Genomic DNA, 24,606 nt, shown 5'->3' with positions numbered 1-24,606 from the left:
TTTGCATGCAGTTGCAGTTTCGTGTAGAAAGTGATGATTACAACCCATATTGGATCCTAGTTGAAATATTAGTAACTTTACCATGTACTTCACGTGAAACCAGTAGGAGGGACAATAGGCTTTTTGTGTAAAAAAAAAATTTGTAATCACCAAATAAAACAGAGCAAAACTTTTTTATGGGCAAGAGCTCTATGTGGAGGAGCATGCGTAGAGCCCATAGAAGTGCATGTGGTGGCATTAATAGACTATTATCATCTTTCATAGATGTAGAATTGTCGTTTGATTCTTACACTTCTACGTATGAACTTCTCTTACGGATTAATATTTCTAAACTACCCGCATTTTACATAACCATCTTTAGGATAACGAGTAGATTGCTATGTTCATTTATGGATATGTGTTAGTGTTAACATCCATCTACTCTCATTATTATTCTTTCCTGTCCCCATTTTTTAGTTGGAATGTTTATTCATACTTTAAATGATAGGAAGTGAAACATCACCTAATATGGGGTTTAGATCCTCTCCATGTATCTATCTAGTGGTTCTTCAAATGAGATCTCACTATGGGTCTTACTTTGAATAAGTCAAGAGAGGAGGGAGTCTCTTATTGAGGGTGGGATCCCATGTTGGAGGAGCGACTTCTCTCCCCTTGTGAGAGTTCATTTGGGTTTCCTAATATGTTGATGAATTGGAATGCAAGCCATCTATCTAGATAAAACTAACTTTTGAGATATTAGAACCATGCTTTATATAGGGTATAAGATGGATTTGGTTTTCCTTGAAGAAATTTCCCAATGTGATACGAATCAGCCACGTATAAATATTCTAATTCAAGGGTATTCATTGGATTTATTTTAACCTTTGGGTTAAAATATTCGACATCATTGAATCCTATCACTCATTGAGATAATACTCCAGAGAGATAATCCAACCCTGTATAAGACTGACTTTTGAACATGATGAAATGTTCTTACAGTGATGCCCCAACAACACAAGTACACAAGTTTAAATTGCTTGTCACTTTAGTGGTTGTTTTTATATTATGTTATACTATCATGCTATTATTATAAAAGCATGAATTAAAGAAAAAAAAAAAAAAAAAAAAAAACTAGAGGAAAATGGATACCCCTAAAATACCCTCAATCTCATTTTCTAATTAGATATCATTAATGTGTATATTTGTAATTGAAGTATAACATATATTTGATAATTAACATTGTATAACATTGAAAAGACATCTGAAATTGCCACTCTCACACTTCTTTGCAACAAATTTTTTCTTTGAAGATTTTGTGCATTTTTCAAATAGAATTTGAAAGAACATCCAACTCACAGTCCTTTGTATTCCTTTTCTTGAATTAAAATGTATGTGTTAATGACATTTTTAATTATTTTGAAGACAAATCCATAAAACTTCTCCTACAAATCAATGCAATGATAAGATTTGCTGCAAATCTTTTGTTTCCCACTTCTTTGATCTTAGAACCAACAATCTAAATTAGACTTGATCTTAGATTAAGACATGCATCCGCTTACGTATTTTACTAATTCTCATAAAATGTAAAAATCTATCCTTAAATATCCATGTAGATACGTGAGCCTTACTCCCTGCTCCATAGACATACTTAGAGATGTATTAGCCCATATAAGGAATACTTTTAATGGGATATTAGTTGTTTCCCACATGGGTTTAGGTTCAATCTATATATATATGGGATCATTTCTTCAAATAATTAAAGTGACACCTCAGAGGACAAAGATGTAAATAGTTAAAAAGGCTAAAGGTATTATGGTATCCTAAAAAATGTATATTAGTCCTTTATCTTTACTTTGACTAGATGTTAGACAAGTGTAATAGTAGATGAGTGCTTTGTTTTTACTTTTGACAAGTGTAATAGGACATGGTGCCTTCACTTTACTTATAAATAGGAGTGACTACTAAAGAAGAGGCACCCTTATGTGAAGTGCACCCTTATATATATATATAACAATTTTATGAAAGAGAGTTTAAGTAGCTTATTTGCCCTCGTGAGGTGGATGAAAATATAAGTTGAAGCAATCAATAAGGTAGGATTTTTGCCGAAGTTAGATGGTTATTTTGAATCCCTTTGGGTAACATCTCATTACTTTACATTATTCTTTTCTTTTTTTTTTTTCTTTTCTTTTTAGAGCTGGTGAGCTGATTTCTTTTTTTTTTTTTTTTTTTTTTTTTCTTTTCTTTTTCGGGGGCATATTACTAATATATGTGCAGCTAGATGGGTGCAAACCCAAGACCTCCCCATGGGAGTTTGGGTTGTTAACCGCTCAATTAACCTACCATAGATAAACATTATTGTTTGTCCATTCTTTGTTATCGCATAGCCTATCATATGATATACTGATACATCCGTTTTTAATTCTATAAATATGTTACTTATTTATCACACTGAACTTCTTGCACTCACCCACCCCCAACAAAGTACTATTACAAAGAAATCCTAGCAATTGTATCACATCTGTTTTCATGTTTTTGGATTTTTGTTTGTGGTTGTGCAGATATCGTCTACGTAACTACATCTTTTCAACACCTGTCAAATATTAATCTAACGGCCGAAAAATAGGATAAAAAAATAATTATTTTTTATCTAGTTAGAAGGAACTTTAAGTTTACGAAAAACAACCCTAACAACAACAAATTTACAAAAGTCCCAGGTTTCCACATATCTCTCGTACAAAACAAACCACAATTACAAACGAGAAAATAGTCAAAATACAATAGTTTCTCTCCCACAAATTAATTGGTCTTATTAGTGGGACATCATTCAAAGTATTGATTTCATATCGCTCATATTGGGTAGTACATATCAATTTTTAAACTTAGTGTTATTGATACCATGTTGATACCGTATCAGTTGCCTAGTATAGACCAAAGATGGTAATGGGCAATAATCTATTTTTTAGGATATAGAAGGATAAATGTATCCAACACAAAGAATTCTTAGGGTCCACACCTAGAGAGACGATGGTTTTTAAAACACACACATGTTTATGCAAAACTATGACTAACTTAAGCTATTTACCAATGTTAATGTGTGCAGGGGTACATAATGCAACATTAGATAGTACTGGATGGAGTGTGAGACTATTCTGGGAAGGACACCTAAGGTATCTCCATGCAGGAGGACTGAAGAAGGGAAAGATCGTGGAGGCTCTTCTAAGTGGAATGGTGGATGGAATAGAAAAGGCAATAGCTTACAACATACAAGTAGAAGAAATATGGAACAATGAAAAGGAAGTGCTTGATCTACTTTCATCACAAAACCACACGAAATGGCCAATAGATTATGTCCCAATTTTGATAAATATATTTTGTAATATTATGAAACCTCGTCTGAAACAATTCACCTAGACCATATTCCAGGAATGACTTATTTATATAGCATATATATCCTCCATAGAACATCAAGGAAAAATAGAAGTCATAGATGCTACTAGTATGTGTACTTGTTCTCTTATTTAATACTAAGTTTTCTTTCAGTATAAAAAAGAAAAGAAAAGAAGGGTAACTGTATCTAATACGGCCGTCATGTTTTTTTTTTTGTTGCTTCATTAGAAGGCTATTTGTATTAAAAAAGTGAACACGTTACATTATAAACACCATTAAAGGGAAGCACAGTTAGTCAATCCGCAACAACAATTAACTCCAATACACAAAACCTCACTAATTCCCTAATTTAAGGACTTGGTGATGATGCAACAACGGAGATATATGGATTCCAACTACAACATCATTAGGGGTGTAAACGGACAGGATTTGGATCGGATAGTGGTAATACCATATCCGGATCCTATTATGTTCGGACGGATTTAATCGGATTCGAATGATAATCGGAGTTATTTTCTTAAGTAGATTATTCTAAATAAGCATGAATACAAATTGAATATAAGTTTTCGACTACTTGTTTACATCTTTACCATTTTATTTGTGAGCGCTAGGTTTGAAATTTAAGAATTTAGCAACTTTGGTAGTTATTTTAATAGAAAATTTAGAAAAATAGTCATATATCACAGGTAAAAAATTTAAAAAAATAAGAAAAATATATTTAAATAAGTAACTTAATCAGATGAATAATAATCGGTAAGAAAGGAGTATATCATATCCACATCTTATTAGTAATCAGACAGATTCAAATACCCCTAAACGAATGCAAATGCGAATTCAAAAGCTAATTTCTGTTATCCATTTACACCCCTAAACATTATATGAATTTCCATGTCAATGATACTTCATTTCTGAGACGATGCACTAAAACCATGAATGAGGAAGTCTAATAAAAAATTCTCTTTTTTAATCTTGGCAAAAAAGCTATAATAAAAAGAAGGGTTTTCTCCTCCAATAATGACCAAGTAGGTCACTCAAAATTTCAGAACCCATTCATACCTATCTTGCTCCTAAATTGCTTTCCTCCATAGAGCAAACCCTTTCGGCTCCTAAGTCCTAATCCACTCAGCTGTTCCTTATCATATAACACATTAATCAAGTTTTGGTTTGGCACAATAGAATATTCAAACTGGTTGTCTTTTCTGGTTAATCCATTCGTAATTTTTTTCGAGTCCCACATAATTTGATATCAACCCATAAAAGCTGTGATCTTCGTTAATCACGGAAATACTAGCAACACGACAAATGAATTATTTTATCAAACAAAAAGATCGAGTATGGATAGATGACAACAGAAACACGGATCAAGCTACCATCCAAGGATCCACGAAAATATCTTTTTCCCGATGCATTTCTTCAGTGAAAATATTTAGAGTTTTGGAAAGAAGATTGTTGAGAGTGTTTAACTTGTTGAAGAATTGCGTGAAATTTGGTGACAAAAGGGGAGGTGTTTCACAATTGCAGCTCTCAACAGGGGATATTTATTTGCAGCAGTCGCAAGGTCTTTCCGTGTTTTTTTTGTGTGAAATAGTTGATTCTCATAATTTTGTTGTGGAATTATTTTGTTCTATTGTGATTCGAATTCTTTTATTTGATTTTCAAAGATGGACTCGCACTGATATATTCTAGTGAATGACTGGTTTTTGGAGATCTATGTTGGAAGTGGGCCCAAGTGGTCTTGACCTATATAGGGAGTGTAGAGGCGTAGCCCCCGTGGAACAATACAATCTGACCTGATGGGTCAATCTATTTATCCAATCAGAGTGTATATTATGTATCTTATGTTTTTCTATTCATTATTAAGAGATTTGAAATTTTCCGTTAGGGTTTTGGATGAGAGTTATTGTAACTCCGTTTCTTAGCGAGTGGTTATGACATCTTCTTCTATACTTCTTCCACATAATTAAAAAGTTTTTTTTCTTTGCCTGTGGATATAGCACATTGCATTGGTGTATGGAGCAAGTTAAATCTCTCTGTTTTCGCTTGTTTCTTTTTTATTCTTTATTTTATGGTGTTTATTTTTAGATACTTTTATGTTGGAGTAAATTGCACTGGCACCCCAAAATGGAGGCTGTAAAGCATTGACACCCCAACCAACGGGGGTTGGTCTAAGTGGTAAGCAGCTTGGTTCGCTTAAGCAAGGTTCTGGTATCGAATCCTTGTGGATGCAAAAAATCCCTGCTGGGAGACTCACCTACCATAGCCAGGTGTGCGACGTGGATTTACCAAAAAAGCATTGACACCCGAATTTATGTTTAAAAAACACAGCAATCCCAATTCGTTAAACACATTAATCCATTTTGTTAGTGAAACAGTTAACCCACAATTTATTTTTCTTTAATTCTAAAAATGTCCTTACCAAAATATGAGGAAAAAAAAAATCCAAAAACATTGTAAAAAATGAAAAATCTAGAAACATTGTCTTCATCAAATAAGTTTGGTTGGCGGAAGAATGCCTCTTCTTTTTTCTTTTTTGGGTAAATAAGAATAAGATTTCTTGGAAAGGTATAATAGTCTTTGCGATGATATAGCTAACCATTCCAACAGAATATGACCTATGTATTTTTTAAACATAAAGTGGGATGTCAGTGCTTCAAAAACTCCATTTTAGAGTGCTAGTGCAATTTATTTTTTAATCTTATTTACTAACAAAACAAAGGCCAAAGGTTAGTGTAACTAGCCTCAAGGATTCTAGAGAAGCAAAAACACCGAGTGGCTGTTGACTTCTTAATCGTTTTCTTCCTCTTTGCCTCTTTTTGAGCCAATTAGCTCGCTGATCTTATGATTAGTTTTACTACCAGACTGGAATGGGGTGCTATCATTCTATGGATGGTAAAAGGGTTTGGATTAGTGATAGCATGACTCATTCTTTTGGATCAAAGTTTTGTGCTTTTGTTTGAAATGCAATAAACTTCAAACAACTAACAACCACTACAACAAACAAGGGCTTTTGCCACGGTAATTTTCCGTGGCAAAAGTCCAGATACCGTGGCAAATAGATGAACCCGACGGCAACTTTCAGTCGGGTTTTTGTCGGTTGAAAAGCCGTCGTAAGCATTTGTGACGGAAATTAATAGGGGTCAGTTCTGTTAGCTTTAGCCACGGTAATTATTTACTAATTACCGTGGCAAATACTCAAGTATATGTGACGGTAATTACCGTGGCACAAATACATAAGTGTATGCTACGGTAACAATCGTGGCAACTATTTCACTATATACTACGGTATTAGATTACCGTAGCAAATAGTTTGTTTAGAGGACCCATGTCTTTGTCTTGTTTGCTACGGTATTTTTATACCGTCGCAAATACTCCTTTTTTTGTTTTTTGTTTTTTTTTTTTATTCCCATTTAAAAGACAGGAATCAGATCATTGAATCAGTTGTGCTTGTTCCACATGCTCGATCCACACTCCAAGTGCTAGAAACTTTTCTGTTTTTGGATGTGCAAATCTAATTGGTAATGGCCATGAGACTTCAAATGTACAACTGAGCACCATCAAGATGGAGAAGAAAACAGGTAGACAATATCCCAATAGAGTAATGCAGCACTAGAACTCAAAATTTTCAAGTAGAACTTTCTTGTTACAGCACAAAAACCTATCATACAGTTTATACAAATTAAGAATGGCTGGTAGTGCAAAGACCATCACCATAGTCTAAAAAACTAAGTCAACATTAAGAAGAATCAGAGTTATACTTGAGCAGTTGAGCTACACAGCCTACCCAATTCTGTAATCCTCACGAACTTCAAGAACAGCAAGCAGATGTACATATGTGTCAACATCATTCTGTAACTGACCCTGTGCAATCTGCAATTTAGCTTTGGTCCGTAGTAAATCTCCCTTATCCAACTTTCCAGTTTCATTCAAACCAGTAGCTTTAGGTTGGGATCACTTTGGGTTTGGGTCAATCACCAAGAATTTTCTGTTTCTTGGCAGTGTTCATGTATGGTTTGATTACCCATTCATTCTGGGCTTCACTCTGATCCACCGTCCCCAATTTGATCTGTGGAATACATGATATCAGAAAATGAAGACTGGTAATAGTATCAAATACCTCATACAGCATTTGATCAAGAAGTAGAGATGCCTTGGTTCTGATTAGATTCCATACAGCAATGGAGAAAATTTATTGTCAAAAGGATTACCATATATATCAAAAATACTTTAGATATACTACGTTCATATATACAATTATAGGTAGTAAGGAGGACAATCAATAAATGCTCCAAATCATTTTATTGCCAGTTGCATAGTCATAAGTTAGCAAGCAACATATGTGGCCATCTAGGTGTTCCAAGAGACAATTCTTAACAGGACAGCTTGAGCTGATTAGCTAAAGAAAATTATTAGCATCAGAGTGGGTGAGAAGACGAGGGCAGGGATCATTGCATTATTGGGATTCTTCATTCAAAAAGCTAAGAAGCTGGAGAAGCATCCCAACATAAGCTGTGCTACAACAAATAATTTCTGCAAGACCTCTCATTCCAACCTTGCACGATGAACCTTAATTTGGTGACATGTTCCTGCCAAAAATTCCAACAAAGCAATCTCCTCCCTCTTGGTAGTTATTTTCCCATAAATTGACCAAAAGTATAGTCAAGTGTTTTTCTGCTAGAATTCCTTCAGACAAAATGATAGTCACTTCAGTACAAAAGAAAGATTTGCTTCCTGAATCCAAAGGGTTCCAGCTAATCTGGCTAAAATTTCTATAATGAAATTTGGAAATTTCTAACCTAACATTTTCATGTTGAATAACTTGTCACCTTAAACAAGTTGGTAGGAAGGCAGGCAGTCAAACAAAGTACAACCCTTTGAATGGCAACAGAATGAGAAACATATTCGATTCCATAGATCTCTCAGGTGTACTGAACAGAGAGTACAAGAAAGAAGTCTCCAAGTTGGATAGTTACTGGACCATGTCAATAGGGCAACACTACAACCAATAGTCAGAATCTCTAACTGATTGATGAAAATTGAAAATAAAGACAAAAAACATGCTATAACACTATTCAAACCCGGAATTGAAATCAAGATAACAGAGAAGCATACCTTTGAATCTAACAAAGCCTTGCAATAATTTTGTTTTAAGAACCATACTCACCTCAAGTACGTCGTTCTTTTTGCTTTAGGAACTCTATGTCAGCCCTGAGCGAAGAGTAGCCAGCCTCAAGCGAAGATATCTTTCCAGCTTGACTAGCTATCTCTTCAAATACACAGCCTAAAATATTTTCAAACACACAGAATTAGATTAGAAATATCATTGCTAACATAATTTACTATTTTGTCACAAGATGAGCTAAATTCTAGGCATCATACCTGACTAGCCTCTTGGCCCCATGTCTCAAGGAGTATATTCCATTGTTCTAATGGAACACGCTTATCTAAATGGGCTAACCTCTCCTCATGTGTTCCGTACTTGTTAAACACATTTACCTTAAGCTCATGCTTAAAGTCCTTCCATCTTTCATTGAGCTTAATTTCCACCCATCTCCTTAAACCATCAGGGAGATTGAATTTTTCCTACAAATATAATATGGTAACAGTTAGTCTAGCTCTAGGCAATATATGAATACAAACATCTAAATATAGGTAAGAAATATGATACGGGAAATATATCTTACATATATCTTATCCACCGCGTCATCTTTCAGAGGTTGTGGGGTTTTCCTCCAATCAGAATAGGATAAAGGAAGTAGGTATGCATCCCTTGCTTTGATTCCAACCCAAGTCATTAACTTTGCAGCTGTTTCGTTGCAAGGTTGACCATTATCATCAATTTGTACATCAATTTTGCCTACGAGTTCTTCAATTGCCTTCCCTTGAGCCGGCCCTCTTCCAGATTTCTTGCCACCTGAAAAAATTCAATTCTAGTGAGATACACATATTAACTATTAGTTAAACTTACCTAACATAAATTTGCTAAAGATGTTTAATCTTTTACCTATAGACCCTGAACTCGAAGATGGAGCAGAGAACTCACTGTCACTCATGTTTGGCAACAACGTGCATGAAGTAGCAAAATTTGAATCAACCAAATGAAAAAAAACTATTACGATGAAACAATCAACATGAAAATCAAATAAATAGAAACATCCTCTTGATTCCCAAATAAATTGCAATTTAAATCAATTTTTCTTCCTCTTGTTTGTTGTTCATTACATCCTCTTGATTCCCTAATTTCCTTTCGTTTCTGGTTGACTGATAACATAACTAGAAACATATACAGCCATCGAGATACTTAATGGTTTCTTTTAATGACTTTTGTTGGGTTTCTAATGAGTAGCAGAGAAGCTGCTGTGGACTCTGTTTCTTTCCAGTTCACTAAAATTGCAAAATTTGGGGATTCTTTTAGAGCGTTTTAGTGAGAAAGCACATACCACTAACATTTTCATATATTCTGGTTTATTGTATTTAGTTTTCTAACATAAGATTAGAATATCAAAGCCACAAATACCACTTCAGTTTATCGATACTCGTTTACATGCACATGAACTAGAATTTGGGAGAACAAATCCTAATTAATGTTTAATGGATTCCATAATAATTCTTCAAGAAGTACTGCACAGTGTTCTCTCAGTCTCAATCTACCAAGGACAGATGGGCCTTCAATAATATCCCCTTTTTACTGCTAGGACATGAATCTCACACTTTGGTGAAAGCCTTCTTCACCCCACCAGAGGATCCAGCAGGAATAACCTTCAATACATTAAACCTCACCGTCTTTGATAATGGTCTAAATAGAAAACATAAGACATTGTTTTATCAGATAAACAAGGTCGATTCAAGGCAACCATGCATACGAGTTGTAAATGTCAAGTGATTCGATTAGCTGCCACTAACCTGCACTGGCCAATGATCCCATGGTCCAAATCAGAAGGCAGGCCAGTGAAATTCAGAGGGAAAATAAGCATAACCAATGCACTTATTCCAACAGAAGTGATTCATGCCAATTGCGAGAAAGAAGTGAAATAACAACTAAACGAGCAGAGAAAAATTAAACAAGCAAAGCTGCATTTCCTAAAGCAGAACTTTATTTTCAGTTAAATCTTAAAGCAGAACTAACAAATAAACATAAACTCCAAAAACGCATTGACATGCTGACAGAGAATTTGTCCATAGGCAAGATAATTTTAGGGTGTGTTATACATGCCCAAAAGAAGTAGATAAAAGCTAATCTGTAAGAAAATTAGCCAATCTAGAAGATACTTTCAAGAGTTGTATCACATTAAAGTTATCATGGCAAAAGAAAAGATCAAGCAATGCCAAAAACAACCACTAGATCATTGTAGAAGTGACAAAAGCACTCATACCATATACAATAGGTCAGCAATCACCAACCAACCAATGGATGATATATCTTCACATTCTTTGTCTCTTCCCCACAAAACTCAGTTTCTACTATTTAGGACACAAATACTTGCTCCCTAGTCCCAAAGGAGAACAACTACACTTTAACTATTCAGAAAACCAGAGGTACTGGACATTTTGTTACAGAAGGGATAAATTAACTAACAATCCAACCACTTTGCACACACACTTAATAGTGTCACTAGAAACTAAACGAACAACAAAGAAACATAAAAAATAAAAAAAAGCTGAAGGTGATAATTGGTAGTACCTTCGATAGCGTCTCTAAAAATCTAAAACCCCAAACCGATGCTATTAAAGTAACGGTTTCCACCTTTGCCAGGTCTTTTACCCTTGCCGGACTTCTTGGAGCTACAACGATTGCAACCATTATAGTAAGTATCAGAAAAGCAGCTATTAGGGTAGATAAGATGGATACGAAATAGCTATCAGAAATATTTCTGCACTTAAGACGCATAATTTTAGTTGCAAGCAAACCGAAAACGAAAAGCATTTCTAGAAGATTTCTGCACTTGAAGCATACCTTAATGATCTCAAACAATAGTTACAGATGAGAACAACAGAAAATATCGAGCAGAAAATTGATCAGATAAGAGAAATGACGAATGAGAGAGAGACTTTCTTACCTAGCGTGATTTCTTCTGGTTTTGCAAAATTGCAGCAGACTAACTGAAGGAGAGAAAAACGGTGTGAATCCTCGGATGAAAAATGCAAACACCGGTTCTCTTCTGCAATCACCAATGGAAGACGATCGAGCACCACGACCTAACCGCTGGTTGTCCGCTGCAATCACCGATGTAAGACAACAAGCTTCTCAGATCTGCAATCAGTTATACTCAGCTTCACGCGCTTCTCAGAGATTGAAGGTTTTATCAGCTTTCGCGCAAGACTAAGTGGAAGGCGTGAAAAATACTTATAGTATATCTATTTGCCACGGTACAAATATACCGTAGCGTATAGTCTATGAGATTACCATTTACTCAATCTAATTGTTACGGTAATTACCGTAGCATTTACCGTATTTATTGCTATGGGCATCTGTTTCCGTAATATATATATCTTATTTGCCACGGTTATTACTTACAGTGGCATATACTCTAATAAACAGACTCTTCTTATGGTACCCTATACATGCTTCAAACTATGGCTACGGGTAAGTACCTACCGTGGCTTAGGAAATTGGAACTGGCTATTTGCCACGGTGATATGGAGAGTTTATGATCAGACCGGGTTCATACCTAGTCCGACCCTCGACCCCGGTTGAGACGGAGAAAATCGAATCGCTCCCGAGCGAACCGGATCCGGAAGATGGCTTGCTGAAGAAGAAAGCTTATTCGGCTGCAAGCGTGCCCTAATCTTACTTATGGATTAGGGTAATCACCCTAATGATGGCAGACTCAAACTGACGGCTGCGGATAATCATTATCGAAGGGATAACCATCGCATAACCTAAAGGTTATCTCAGGAGTCCTCTACTAGCCCAAACTAGTAGAAGTCTATCGCTCAACGGATCTAACTGATAAGATCCAACGACTACCCGAAGAAGGCTCAAGTGCATCCAACGAAGGAGATTCGAAGGTACACTCTATATAAACCTCACTACCATACAAGGTGAGAAGACGGATCAATCGATCAAAAAGAATACTATCTGAGACTCAGGTTCAGATACATACTGATAGACCTAAACTATCAGCGATCTGCTATCTAGATCACCTTTCCCAGTTCTTCATTCCTTAGCTCTATGTTTCTAGCAGAGCCGTTTGTGATTAAGTTCATCAACTGACTTAGCCTTCGGAGGTGGACTCCCGACCCCAGTGGTCGGGCCACATCTGACGCTTTCGTTTTGCAGGACATCACGTGGAGATCCAAGGGCCGAGCAGATTTTGGACGCATCATCTGGCGCCGTCTGTGGGAAACGACTTGAAAAGCCATGGTGACTAGATCAGCAGCCGCTGCACAACGCAATTCCGGTGTTGAGATACCTGGAGTGAATAATCCGGATATTCCCCAGGAAAGCCAAAATCCTATCGAGGTGGATGATGGCCAGGGAGGACGTAATCCTCCTCCTGATACAATCCAAGATCAATTGGATCAGTTAAAGATTCAACTCTTGGAGGTGAGCCAAGCACTCCGCATGCTCACCAGACGAGTGGTTTTACCACAAGAGCCTGATCAACGCGATTCAGGGAGACGTGCATTGCCACGTGACCAGAGAATGGCTGAAGACCGGAATGTTGATCAGAATTTCCGTGAAGGAGACCGAGGACTTCGGAGGATCGATGATCAACCGAGGCGAGGCGATCGGTTCGACAGACCGCAAGAGAGTACAACTGATTCAAACACAAGGTTGGATACGGGGGTAAGAACTCACTCACCCACCGTCGAAGAACCGTTCGTGATGATCGAGCGATTCGTGACGAGAGGAATGTTCGGGAAGGACGGGCTGTTCGTGATGATCGAGTAGCACGGGATGATCGTGTTAATCGAGGTCGTGATCATATTGCTGAAGATCACCCGACCCATATTGGTCAAGAATTGGCCAACATCAATGAGAAATTAGGGCAGTTGGCTAAGGGAAGAATAACTAAGGATATCTACTCAGTCATTCGGAAGACTCCTTTTGCTGAGCCAATTGCGGGATATCGGTTTCCCCATAACTTCCGTTTGCCTACCTTCTCAACATTCGATGGCTCCGGAGATCCAACAGCTCACATCGGCTATTACCAACGGACCATGGCGGTTTCGGTGTAATTCGATGAAATTTTATGTGGTTTTTGGTTCATCTCTAACTGAGCAAGACACAAAGTGGTTTTCTAACCTCCCCTGCGGAAGGATCGTAAACTTTGACGAATTGGCGCGCCAATTCATAGGGCGATTCCCAGTGGGATACGAGTCAAGAAAACGGAAGAAACCTTGTTTATCGTCAAACAAGGAAAGAGCGAATCGATCGAGAGGTTTCGAAAAGATTCAACAAAGTGACGATGGAGATAGAAAACTTGGATGAACAAGTAGCCGAATCGCTCTATTCACAGGACTCACTAATCGGAAACTCCTGGAGTTATTACTACAGGATATGCCTGCGACTTATGCTGAGTTGGTACAGAGATGCCGTGCGGCTGAAGTCATGGAGATTCTAGACGCGCGCCAAGGAGATAATAAAGTCTCCAATAAGGAACAAAAGGCTCTTGAGCAGAAGCAGAAGCCAAAGAAAAATGTTCGCGATCGGGTTGGAAAATCCCAGCCTTGGCACCAAAGGTCCCCCGATAAAAGTGAATACACTCCATTGAATGCTCCACGGGCTGATATTTTGAATATCCTCAAAAGAAAAAATATTTTAAAGTGGCCGCCTAAAATTCTTTTGAAACTCGGAGAGCAGCAGGATCGGGAAAAGTATTGCCGATTCCACAAGGACTATGGTCATTATACTAATGACTGTCGTCATCTCGAAGGCGATATTGAGAGATTGATATCTCGGGGACATCTGTCCGCGGTTTGTTAGCGAGGAGAAGGGAGGAGCCACGTGGGCCACGTGCGGCTGCTCCAAAGAGGGATCGTTCGGTTAGTTCAGAACGATCGAGGGAGGCCCCGAAGTCTAAAAAAGGCAAGGAGGTGATTGAAGCTGCTACTCGGTCATCGATCCTTACCATCTTCGGGGGACCAGAGCCCGAATCATTCTGGAGTCTGAAAACAAAATCCAAATTTGTTGGAGCCGGAGAGGCGCAGAAGCGGAAGAAGCTGAATGGTGAAGATTCTATCACCTTTAGCGAGGAAGGTGAAAGAGACGTTTGTTTACCTCATGATGATGCTATAATCATCAAGGTAGAGATTGCACGGCGGGAAGTGCATGGAGTTTTGATTGATACGAGTCTGCAATTGACCTAATTTCCTACGAAGTGTATCAAAAATTGAAGGTGGATCGGGACTTGATGAAACCTTCATCTACACACCTATATGGCTTTGCGGGGTCATCTCGCGGTAGCGGAAGGATCGGTTCGATTGGATTTATCCATTGGAAGTTTTCCTAAGGAAACAACTGTCCGAATCAATTTTTTGGTGGTTCGAGAACTACCAGCCTATAATATGATTCTTGGGTGACCATCTTTATCCAAGATAGGTGCTATTGTTTCAACAAAACACCTGAAGATAAAATTCCCGACTGTGGGAATTGGTCAAGTCTCCTCTGACCAGAAGATCTCCCGGCAATGTTATGTTGCCTATTTAAAAGACAAGGAGGGTCCGAGGAAGGTTACTACCCTCCCCATAGAAGTTCGAGATGATCGGGAAGAGACAGAGATGCAAAGGCTCGAACCAGTGGAGAAACTGGAGCAAATCCAGTTGTGTACCGAAGATGAGAAAAATATTACTTATATCGGGTCTGAACAGCTGGAGGAGTTTAAAGATGAGTTGAAGTTTTTTCTTCAACAGAATAAGGATGTATTCGCATGGTCTGCTGAGGACATGCTTGGAATCGATCGGGCCATTGCAGAGCACAAACTCGGATAGACCCTAAGGCGAAACCAGTGATACAGAAAAGAAGAAATTTCTCTATTGAAAAGTATGAAGCCGTTCGAAGTGAAGTTGAAAAACTTAAGAATTCTGGTTTCATAGAACCAATCGAGTGCCCAACTTGGTTGGCCAACGTGGTGATGGTGAAAAAGGCGAATGGGAAGTGGAGGATGTGTACAGACTACACAGATCTAAACAAAGCTTGCCCTAAAGATTGCTACCCGTTGCCTCGGATTGACCTCTTGATAGATGCGATCACAGGATATGAAACTTTAAGTTTCATGGATGCCTACTCGAGGTATAATCAGATCCTTATGAATAAGGAGGATGAGAAGTATACGGCTTTCATGACTGATCGTGAGAGCTATTATTACAAGGTCATGCCTTTTGGCCTGAAGAATGCAGGAGCAACATATCAGAGGGCCGTCAACAAGATTTTCAAAGAGTTGATAGGAAAGAATGTTGAAGCTTATGTTGACGACATGCTAGTGAAAAGCTTTACAAAAGCAAATCATATTGCAGATTTGACTCGAGGTTTTCTCGATCGTGGAAACATCAAATGAAGTTAAACCCGAGAAAAATGTGCCTTTGGAGTCTCCTCGGGCAAATTTTTGGGTTTCATGGTATCACGAGAGGGGAATTGAGGCTAATCCTGCCAAAATACAAGCTCGATTGATATGGAGGCTCCCAAAACCGTTCGGGATGTACAATGTTTGACAGGGAGAGTTGTTGCTTTAAATCGATTTATCTCCAAGTCCGGAGAAAAATGTTTGCCTTTCTTCAAGGCACTTAAAGACCTGAAGGGCGGTAAGGAAGCAAAGTGGATCGAAGAGTGCCGAAAAAGCTTTCGAGGAATTAAAAGAAGCACTTGGACAACCACCGATCCTGTCCGGGCCGAGAAGGGGGAAATATTACAGCTATATCTAGCGACGTCCCTTTCGGCGGTCGGTGCGGTACTTGTTCGGGAGAAAGATAAAAAACAAGTGGCTGATTTACTATGTAAGCCACGTGTTGCTAGATGTGGAGACAAGATATTCGCAGATTGAGAAGCGTGCTCGGCTCTCATGATGGCCGCCAGGAAGCTAAGGCCATATTTTCGTGCTCATCCAATTGAGGTATTTACAACTTTTCCTCTTAGTAAAGTTCTTAACAAACCCGATTTGTCCGGAAGGTCGGTTGAGCTCGGTGAGTTCCAAGTGAGCTTTAAGCCCGAATCGCAATCAAAGCTCATGCATTAGCCGACTTTGTAGTAGAAACTACTTTGCACCAGTGGAGCCCACCATTGAGGATCCCATTATACCAACCACTTGGGAGGTATATGTGGATGGTTCGAGTAATAAAGATGGAGCGGTATGGAATTCTATTAAAAAGTCCAGCAGGATTTATTATTCGATATGCTTTGAGATTCGCATTTGATGCAAGTAATAACGAAGCGAGAATATGAGGCCCGATAGCAGGACTTTGGTTGTCAAAAGCATTAGCTATTGCAGATGTTACTATTTATAGTGACTCTCGGCTTATAGTCAACCAAGTCCGGGGGGATTATGGCATTAAAGAACCACGCTTGCAAAAATATCGGGAGATAGTGCGGGCATTTCAAAACCAATTTCGGAATTTGAAGATATCTCGGATTTCGAGGAATGAAAATTCAAGTGGCGGATGAGCTATCCCGACTAGCCAATGCCAAGGAAAAGAATCTAGACCCTTCGGTCTACATTGAAGAGATAACTTTTCCAAGTTATCATGAGAAAGAAATTTCTTATATTGAAGCGAACGTTGCTTGGATGGATCCAATAATCGAGTATCTAAGGGATGACAAATTACCCGAGGATCCGGTAGAGGCAAGGTTGATCAAGATTCGATCAGCTAGATTTGTCATTCGGAATGGGAGACTATACAGAAGATCTTATGCTTGGACCCCTTATGAGATGTATAGGCCCCGAAGGAGCAAAATCAGCTTTGGCTGAAGTTCATGAAGGAATTTGTGGAGCTCACATGGGTGGCCGAGCCCGGGCCCACAAAATTCTAAGACTTGAGTTATATTGGCCTAAGATCCAAGAGGCTGCTATGGACTACGTTCGTCGATGTGGTAACTGTCAAATTCATGCTACAAGATGTCGAAGCGCCCGGCGGAAACTATGACTTCAATTTTAAATCCCATTCCCTTTGCAATGTGGGGAATTGATATCATGGGCAAATTCACCAAGGCATCGGAGCGGACGGGAATATCCGATAGTAGCAATTGATTACTTCACAAAATGGGTAGAAGCCGGTGCACCGGCGACAATTACTTGAGAAAAAGTGGAGAAATTTGTGCTTGAATCAATCATATATCGCTTTGGAATTCCAAAGATTATTGTCACTTGACCATGGTACTCGGTTCGATTTGTCCACAATTTGAGCAATTACGTGGAACATATATGATCGAGCATCGTATGTCCTCGGTGGCATACCCCCAAAGCAATGGCCGGTAGAGGTTACTAACCGAACGCTACTTGGAAGGAATAAAGAGAAGACTCGAAGCTAACAAAGCTTCTTGGGTCGAAGAACTACATAATGTACTGTGGGCTTATAGAACTACGGTTCGAACACCCACAGGAGAAACTCCATTCAGGTTGGCATATGGATCCGAAGCATTGGCACCAGTGGAGATAATGGCGGGGACGTTACGGGATCGTGAATTCGAGGAAAAAAGCAAATGAACAAGGACTGCTTGATAGTCTTGATTTGTTGGACGAAGTTCGGGCAAAGGCAATAGCACGAACTCAACATTATCAAAGAAGGATAGCGTCTCATTATAATACTCGAGTGAAGAATTGTCGGTACTTAGCCGGAGATCTGGTGTTGAGAAACACCCTAGCTTCCGACCCGCGTCACCAAAGAAAGTTGGACCCTTCCTGGGAAGGACCTTATATGGTTGTGAAACCAGTCGGTTCAGGAGCTTACAGGCTGAAGAACATCAATTCCCAGAAAGAGTTGGATCGTTCGTGGAATGCGAGGCATCTCAAAAAGTTTTATCCTTGAGGATGATTTCAATTTTGTTCGCGATATAATCATTTTCAACTCAATCAATGCAATTTTTGGCTTTCAACAAACTATCTTTTGATTGGGGGGCATCATACACCACATTCAAGAACAAGATCCAACTATAAGGCATCGGATGAAAATTCGTATGCGTCCTTCAACACTTATGGAAATTTTTCGAACTTTCTTAAGTCGGGGCATCGGATGAAAATCCGAGTGAGTTCCTTTTGCAAGGCGTCGGTTTGAAACCCGAGTGAGTTACTTCGAGACTTTTGAATTTTCTTGCAAGATTTTGCTCTGATAAAGTTCGGGTTGATCTTGGGAGCCACTATGCAAAAAAAAAAAAAAAAAAAAAAAAAAAACCAGCCGTATCAAGACAGAAATAAACGACAGCAACAGCGGGGAAACCCTAGTTTTCTAAAACTTCTGACAAACCAACAAACTAAACCCCAAGTATAACTACTGTGCAGTTTACTCAGGGGGGAAGTGGGGAAGGAGATGAGTAATCAAAAAACTCACTTGTTCAGAAGTTGATAGAGCTGTTGTTGGAGTACGAGGAATACGGAAGCAGGCCGAAGGACGAAAGGTCGCTTTGGCACTTTAGCAAATCTAACTTGTAGAAGTCAGGATAGATGGAGAGTACCCACGAAGGCTTTAAATAGCCTCAGGTATAAGACGACGGTTGAAGGCTAAGGACAACCGACGACCTAGATCGAAATGACGCTTCGAAATCCGCAAAAAGCAAGATCAACGGTTTAAGGGATGCCACATGGAAACATGTGGAAGCGAGCACCTGATGTAGAGATACCTCCAATCGTCGCACTGCCATTAAAATAACGGATGTATTTCCGATTCATTGGAAACAGTGAATGGTATACAAAAGCAGGAAAACGTTTGAACTTCGCAGAAGGGAAACGTGCGGACTTTGCAATAAATGAAGTAGTGGGGAAGATTAATGCATCTTCCCAAAACGCATCTTCACAATATTTCTACAAGATTATTATTCGGCGAGGAATGAAAAGTTAAGTGATAAGTTTTATCATTAATACTTTGATATTCAAGGCAAGATTCCGGCAGGAGATGGGGAAATTTAGAGGCCAACATGAAAAAAGAAATGTCTATTCATTAAATTGAGGGTAAATCTTTACAAAAGGACAACTCCCTAAGCCTTTTCTTCTTTGTTGCCCGAGGGACCCTGGTCGGGAGGACTTTTCTCAAGACCATGAGAAGAGCCTTCCTCAAGAGTGGCATTGGCTGAATCCTCTACAACAACAACTTGAGACTCGGCTTGTGATTTCTCCTCTGGAAGTGCCGGCTCGTCATTGAGGTATGCCTCATATTGAGGGTCAGCTGGAAAAGGATCATCTTCTTCCTGGGCCCAGTCCGGGAGATCCATACCAACTTTCCCGAAGACCTCTTGGTGGCATACCTCACGAAAAGGAGCAGTGTCAAAGTTAGGGATCGATCCAAGGATTCGCTCCCAAACGTCGTTCTGCCCCATGCGATAAGCTTAAATGTTGTAGAGACCTAGCAACTCGGAGAAAGGTACGCTGTTCAGGTATTTCCGAATGCACTCCTTCCGAAGCTCTGGCTTTATATGCTCAGGCTTGCTAGGGATCGCCAACTTCAGATGTTCTTCGAGCTCCCTACTTTTGATCTCAAGGCTGTCACCAAACAACGTGGCAGTTGCCTTTTGCTTCCTGGCCTCGCGCTCGGCAGCAGTGACACGAATTTTCGAAGCTTCGAGGGCTTCCTTGAGGGAGATCACTTCTTCCTCATGCTTTTCTGCAGCTCCACGGTAGCTGCAGTCACACTGGTCTATTTCGAGAATTAGCCTTGGCCAATTTCTCTTCACAAGTTTGCAAAGCAAGGAGCTAGTGCGACCAACCCGGCTCAATGCTTCCATGTGTTGATAAAAGCTCAACACAACATTCCTGGGAAGGCGGAAGATATCAGAAGAAGTCATAAGAAATTATGAAAACATAAGTAAGCAAGAAGACCGGTACCTTGTAGATTGACTAACAAGGGAGGTGTCATCCAGGGCTTCAAACTCCCGGCGATCGAAGGAGCAAGACCGAGGGAGCTCCATTCTCGCAGCTTTCTCGGGATCCCGAGTAACCCTATCGGTCATCTTCGGGGTCCACTGGGGGGTGAAGACCTCCTCACCATCCGTCGAAGCTTTGGATTTTTTATTGGAGGGAGCATCAATTGTGTCATGCCTCCTCTTGGTTCGGGCGGAGGAAGAGACATTAGACCTCTCCACCATTGGTTTCTTTCCTTTACCCGAAGCATCGCCTACAGCCCGATATTCCCGATACCCCTATAAGAGGGGTCGGGAGAGGGAAGAGAAGCCTCTTGATCTACGGTCAAGACCCCAGGGCGATCGTTGCTCGGCTGTCACAACGGCCCTAGCGACCTTCACCCGCAGGCTTTCGTGGTTCATTCTCGGGAGGCACCGCAACGAAGAAGGACAAGAGTCGAATTCAAAACATATCACTTCGGTCAAATCAAAGGATGATGGTTAGAAGCTCACAATGAGCCAAGCCCCAAGATCGAAGGATGGAGTTATACTCCACTTCATATCCATGTATCTCTTGATACCACGAAATGGATTTGATCTTCCCGATGGCCGCCTCGTCTTCTCTGGATAAGGGAAGGCCCCGGTTACTCTCGGATGAAGAAGTAAACCTCCTCCGGTGGTTGGGAAGTTAAGATCCGATGGAGGCGCTCGATAGAAAAAGTATCGTTCGCGCCATCTTTTGTGGTTAGAAGGGCAAGTTCCTTTGACAAGGATGCTGCCCCTCCAATCAAGTTCAGCCTTATTGCGTTTGGAAAGAAAAACCCATCCGGGAGGATGGGAGATAGAAAGAACATGAAAATGTACAAAAAGAGAAAGAGATGGCGTAATGCCAAGCTCAAAACACAAACCCAAGAAGCCGACGATGAGACGCCAGCTATTGGGGAGGAGCATTTCGGGACAAATGTTCCAGTTGATTCAAAACTCACGGAGAACAAAGGATTAAAAAGGGAAAGCGAACCCCGCTTTCTAGTGCATCTATATACGAGAGAAAATTCACCCGAAAGGGATGAATCAACCCTCTCATCGGGTGGGGAGCCCTAACTCGATATGAGGAAGGAAGATCAAAATCTTGGACAGCTGAAAGAAGGGTTTCCTCATTGTAAATGGAGGGAATGCAGAGCCAGTCCACCATTGGACCCGGAGGTTTGAGTCTGCCTAGAAGACTCGACAATCTTGGAAGATCCAGACTCGAGAAGGACAGGAGAAGTTTCGGTTTTTCTTTCAAAACCTCTTTGAGAAACTTCAGCGAACTCCCCGCCAGGAGGACGAGTTAGGGTTTTGTTATCACTATCCGACTGTTCGGGAGTAGGAGAAGCAAAAGCATCACCGCTATTACCAACATGGGGTACTAAAGAAGCCCTATCGTCCGCCATTACTCGTTTCAAGAACTACAAAAAGAAAAAGACCAAGAAACTTACCGATTCAAGGAGACGGAAGCTTGAGAGCAGGAAGGCGCGAAGCGTACAACAAAGGTTAAAATTCTAGACAGGAAGAATGAAACCTACGAAGACAACGAACCGCTTTTAAAACTCCCGCACGAGTGTTCGGGAATCTGAACGATCGAGATTGATTCAAAATCAACGATCAAGATTGAAAGACGTTTTGAAAGTTTGAACTCACGAATCCGAAATAGGCGTTCGGAAACCGTCGCTTGGATGACGTGAGCCATGACAGATCAACTGCAACGAGATATGTGGCCTTACACTCACAACGCTCGAGGAAAAGTGACCACCGCATTAAATGTGATATGACATTTAATGAAGCACGCAGAGATCATCACCTGACGACGAACCCAGTTAAAAACCAAGCCCTCGGGATCGACCGAACGCTTGGTCTGGGGGGCTCGTGATATGGAGAGTTTATGATCGGACCGGGTTCATACCTGGTCCGACCCTCGACCCCGGTCGAGACGGAGAAAAACCGAATCGCTCCCGAGCGAACCGGATCCGGAAGATGGCTTGTCGAAGAAGAGGGCTTATTCGGCTGCAAGCGTGCCCTAATCTTACTTATGGATTAGGGTAATCACCCTAATGATGGCAGACTCAAACTGACGGCTGCGGATAATCATTATCGAAGGGATAACCATCGCATAACCTAAAGGTTATCTCAGGAGTCCTCTACTAGCCCAAACTAGTAGAAGTCTATCGCTCAACGGATCTAACTGATAAGATCCAACGACTACCCGAAGAAGGCTCAAGTGCATCCAACGAAGGAGATTCGAAGGTACACTCTATATAAACCTCACTACCATACAAGGTGAGAAGACGGATCAATCGATCAAAAAGAATATTATCTGAGACTCAGGTTCAGATACATACTGATAGACCTAAACTATCAGCGATCTGCTATCTAGATCACCTTTCCCGCTTCTTCATTCCTTAGCTCGTGTTTCTAGCGGAGCCGTTTGTGATTAAGTTCATCAACTCGACTTAGCCTTCGGAGGTGGACTCCCGACCCCCGGCGGTCGGGCCACATCTGACGCTTTCGTTTTGCAGGACATCACGTGGAGATCCAAGGGCTGAGAAGATTTTGGACGCATCACACGGTAACTTACTACCGTGGCAAAAATCTAAGTGCATTTAGTCCTTACCCTATTTCGTCAAACGGTTCAAGTGTTATCGATTCAGTTAATCTATTTGCCACGGTAATTTAGTACCGTGGCAAATGGTCTATGTGCTACGGTTATTACCGTAGTATTTAATTGATCTATTATTACGGTAGGGTTTTACCGTCATATATATCAGTGGTATATAATGAGTTTTTACCACGGATATTTTTTTCCGTGGCATATAATCCCTTAAATATTACGGTTAACTTATCTACCTGACAATTTAGATGGCCTTTTGCCACGGTTATTTTTTACCGTGGCAATTGCCACTTTTTCTTGTAGTGAACTTCTCACTATGCATTCTTCTGCTCAAATTTAGTGTATATATAAGTCTACTTCTGAATTTCAAACTTTAGAACATTTCATACAATATCTGGCAAAAATGATCCTTTGCAAATGGATCTCCAATCTACTATGATGTGATTGGACGTTTAGGTTATCATCCCTCCCTAATGCACTTTGATGGTACTAATGAGAGTATAAAATGAATCAGTAACAAATTTTTTTTTTTTAATAATTTTAGTCTCTTTATATATATATAATAAAAAGATTTGATATTAATACTTAAAGAGTGTAGTTACAAGCTGGCAAGTAGTATTTTTTTTTTTTTGGATCTGAGGTTTCATCCGGGCTAGCTAGCGCGCACCTCGATTATATCCTCAGGGGAGCTTTAATATTAATGCCGCCGAATAGGTGCGAACCCTAGACCTCCCTCTAGGGAAGTTGGGCTTTTAACCGCTTTAACATTCATCATTGGCAACTGTTTGAAAGTGTAGGATTTAAAGTTGCGCAAGGTTGTGTTTGTACTTTGTAATAGTAGTAAATAAATCTGCAAAAATGGGGATCAGATTTGGTTGACATGCACAGTTGCTATATTCTTGCAGCATATCACGAATTTCTTTTTTATGGACACCAGATGTCGTGGATTTGTATTTTTTGTTCTCTTGCTTTTTCCATGCTTCTAAGAATGCAGTTGCCAACGCCTATATTAGAGTCCTCGAGTCAAGTTTTATTGTTCTGACATATTGGATGTTTTCATACAAAAAAAAAAAGGGCCCACACATACCCTTGTACGCAATCTAGGAGCTCATTGGATATCCCCGTACATAGTAAAGTGGGTGAATGAAATATAACTTATAAATGGACAAAAATAGGATAAGGTAGCCAAAGTAAATAGGAAAAATGACCGAAAATGGTTCAGTCAGGAGAACAGAGATTCAATATTGAATTACCGTGGCAAAAGCCCTGCAACCCTAGCAAAAGAATTTACCCGACGGTAAGTTTTCGTCGGTTTACGACGGAAATTGGGTGATGTCGGTTCTACTATCTTTTGCTACGGTAATTTGTTACCGTAGCAAATACTTTGGTAATTGCTACAGTATCTACCGTGACAAATAATTAGTTATATGCTACGGTAAGCACCGAAACAAATACTTCATCATATGCTACGGTCCCTGATTTCTGTAGCAAATAGTTTGCTTTGCCACACTTGTTTTTTGCTATGGAAATTTCCTACCGTCACAAATAAGTTTTTTTTATTTTTTTTAATTTTTATTTTAGTACAGCACTATAGCAGTACATGTACAGAAATACC

The 24,606-nt window shown here is 39.8% G+C and overlaps 1 protein-coding gene across 3 annotated transcripts; it reads right to left on the bottom strand.

Moving 5' to 3' along the window:
- Positions 1-6,240: 6,240 nt before the first annotated feature.
- Positions 6,241-11,671, bottom strand: LOC149005632 (uncharacterized). Of its 3 annotated transcripts, none has more exons than XR_016175711.1 (7): positions 11,421-11,671; positions 11,045-11,145; positions 9,368-9,429; positions 9,048-9,277; positions 8,743-8,946; positions 8,476-8,644; positions 6,245-7,429 (listed from the first exon to the last, which is right to left on the bottom strand). XR_016175711.1 is itself a non-coding variant. In XM_089169607.1 (6 exons), exons 3-6 carry the CDS (start codon positions 9,414-9,416, stop codon positions 8,624-8,626), a joined length of 504 nt encoding a protein of 167 aa, XP_089025733.1. In that variant the 5' UTR covers positions 9,417-9,429; positions 11,045-11,145; positions 11,421-11,671; the 3' UTR covers positions 6,241-8,623. The 3 variants fall into 3 exon arrangements, 1 of the variants encoding a protein (XP_089025733.1); XR_016175710.1 differs by having other exon boundaries at positions 6,247-7,429; positions 8,528-8,644; XM_089169607.1 differs by having other exon boundaries at positions 6,241-8,644.
- Positions 11,672-24,606: the final 12,935 nt, after the last annotated feature.

Source organism: Hakea prostrata, chromosome 9 (assembly GCF_041222555.1).
Source record: "Hakea prostrata isolate BN-2017 chromosome 9, UWA_Hpros_2, whole genome shotgun sequence".
NCBI classification, from domain to species: Eukaryota; Viridiplantae; Streptophyta; class Magnoliopsida; order Proteales; family Proteaceae; genus Hakea; species Hakea prostrata.
Note: the sequence above shows the minus strand (reverse complement) of the source record. Positions and strands in the feature narration are given on the sequence as shown.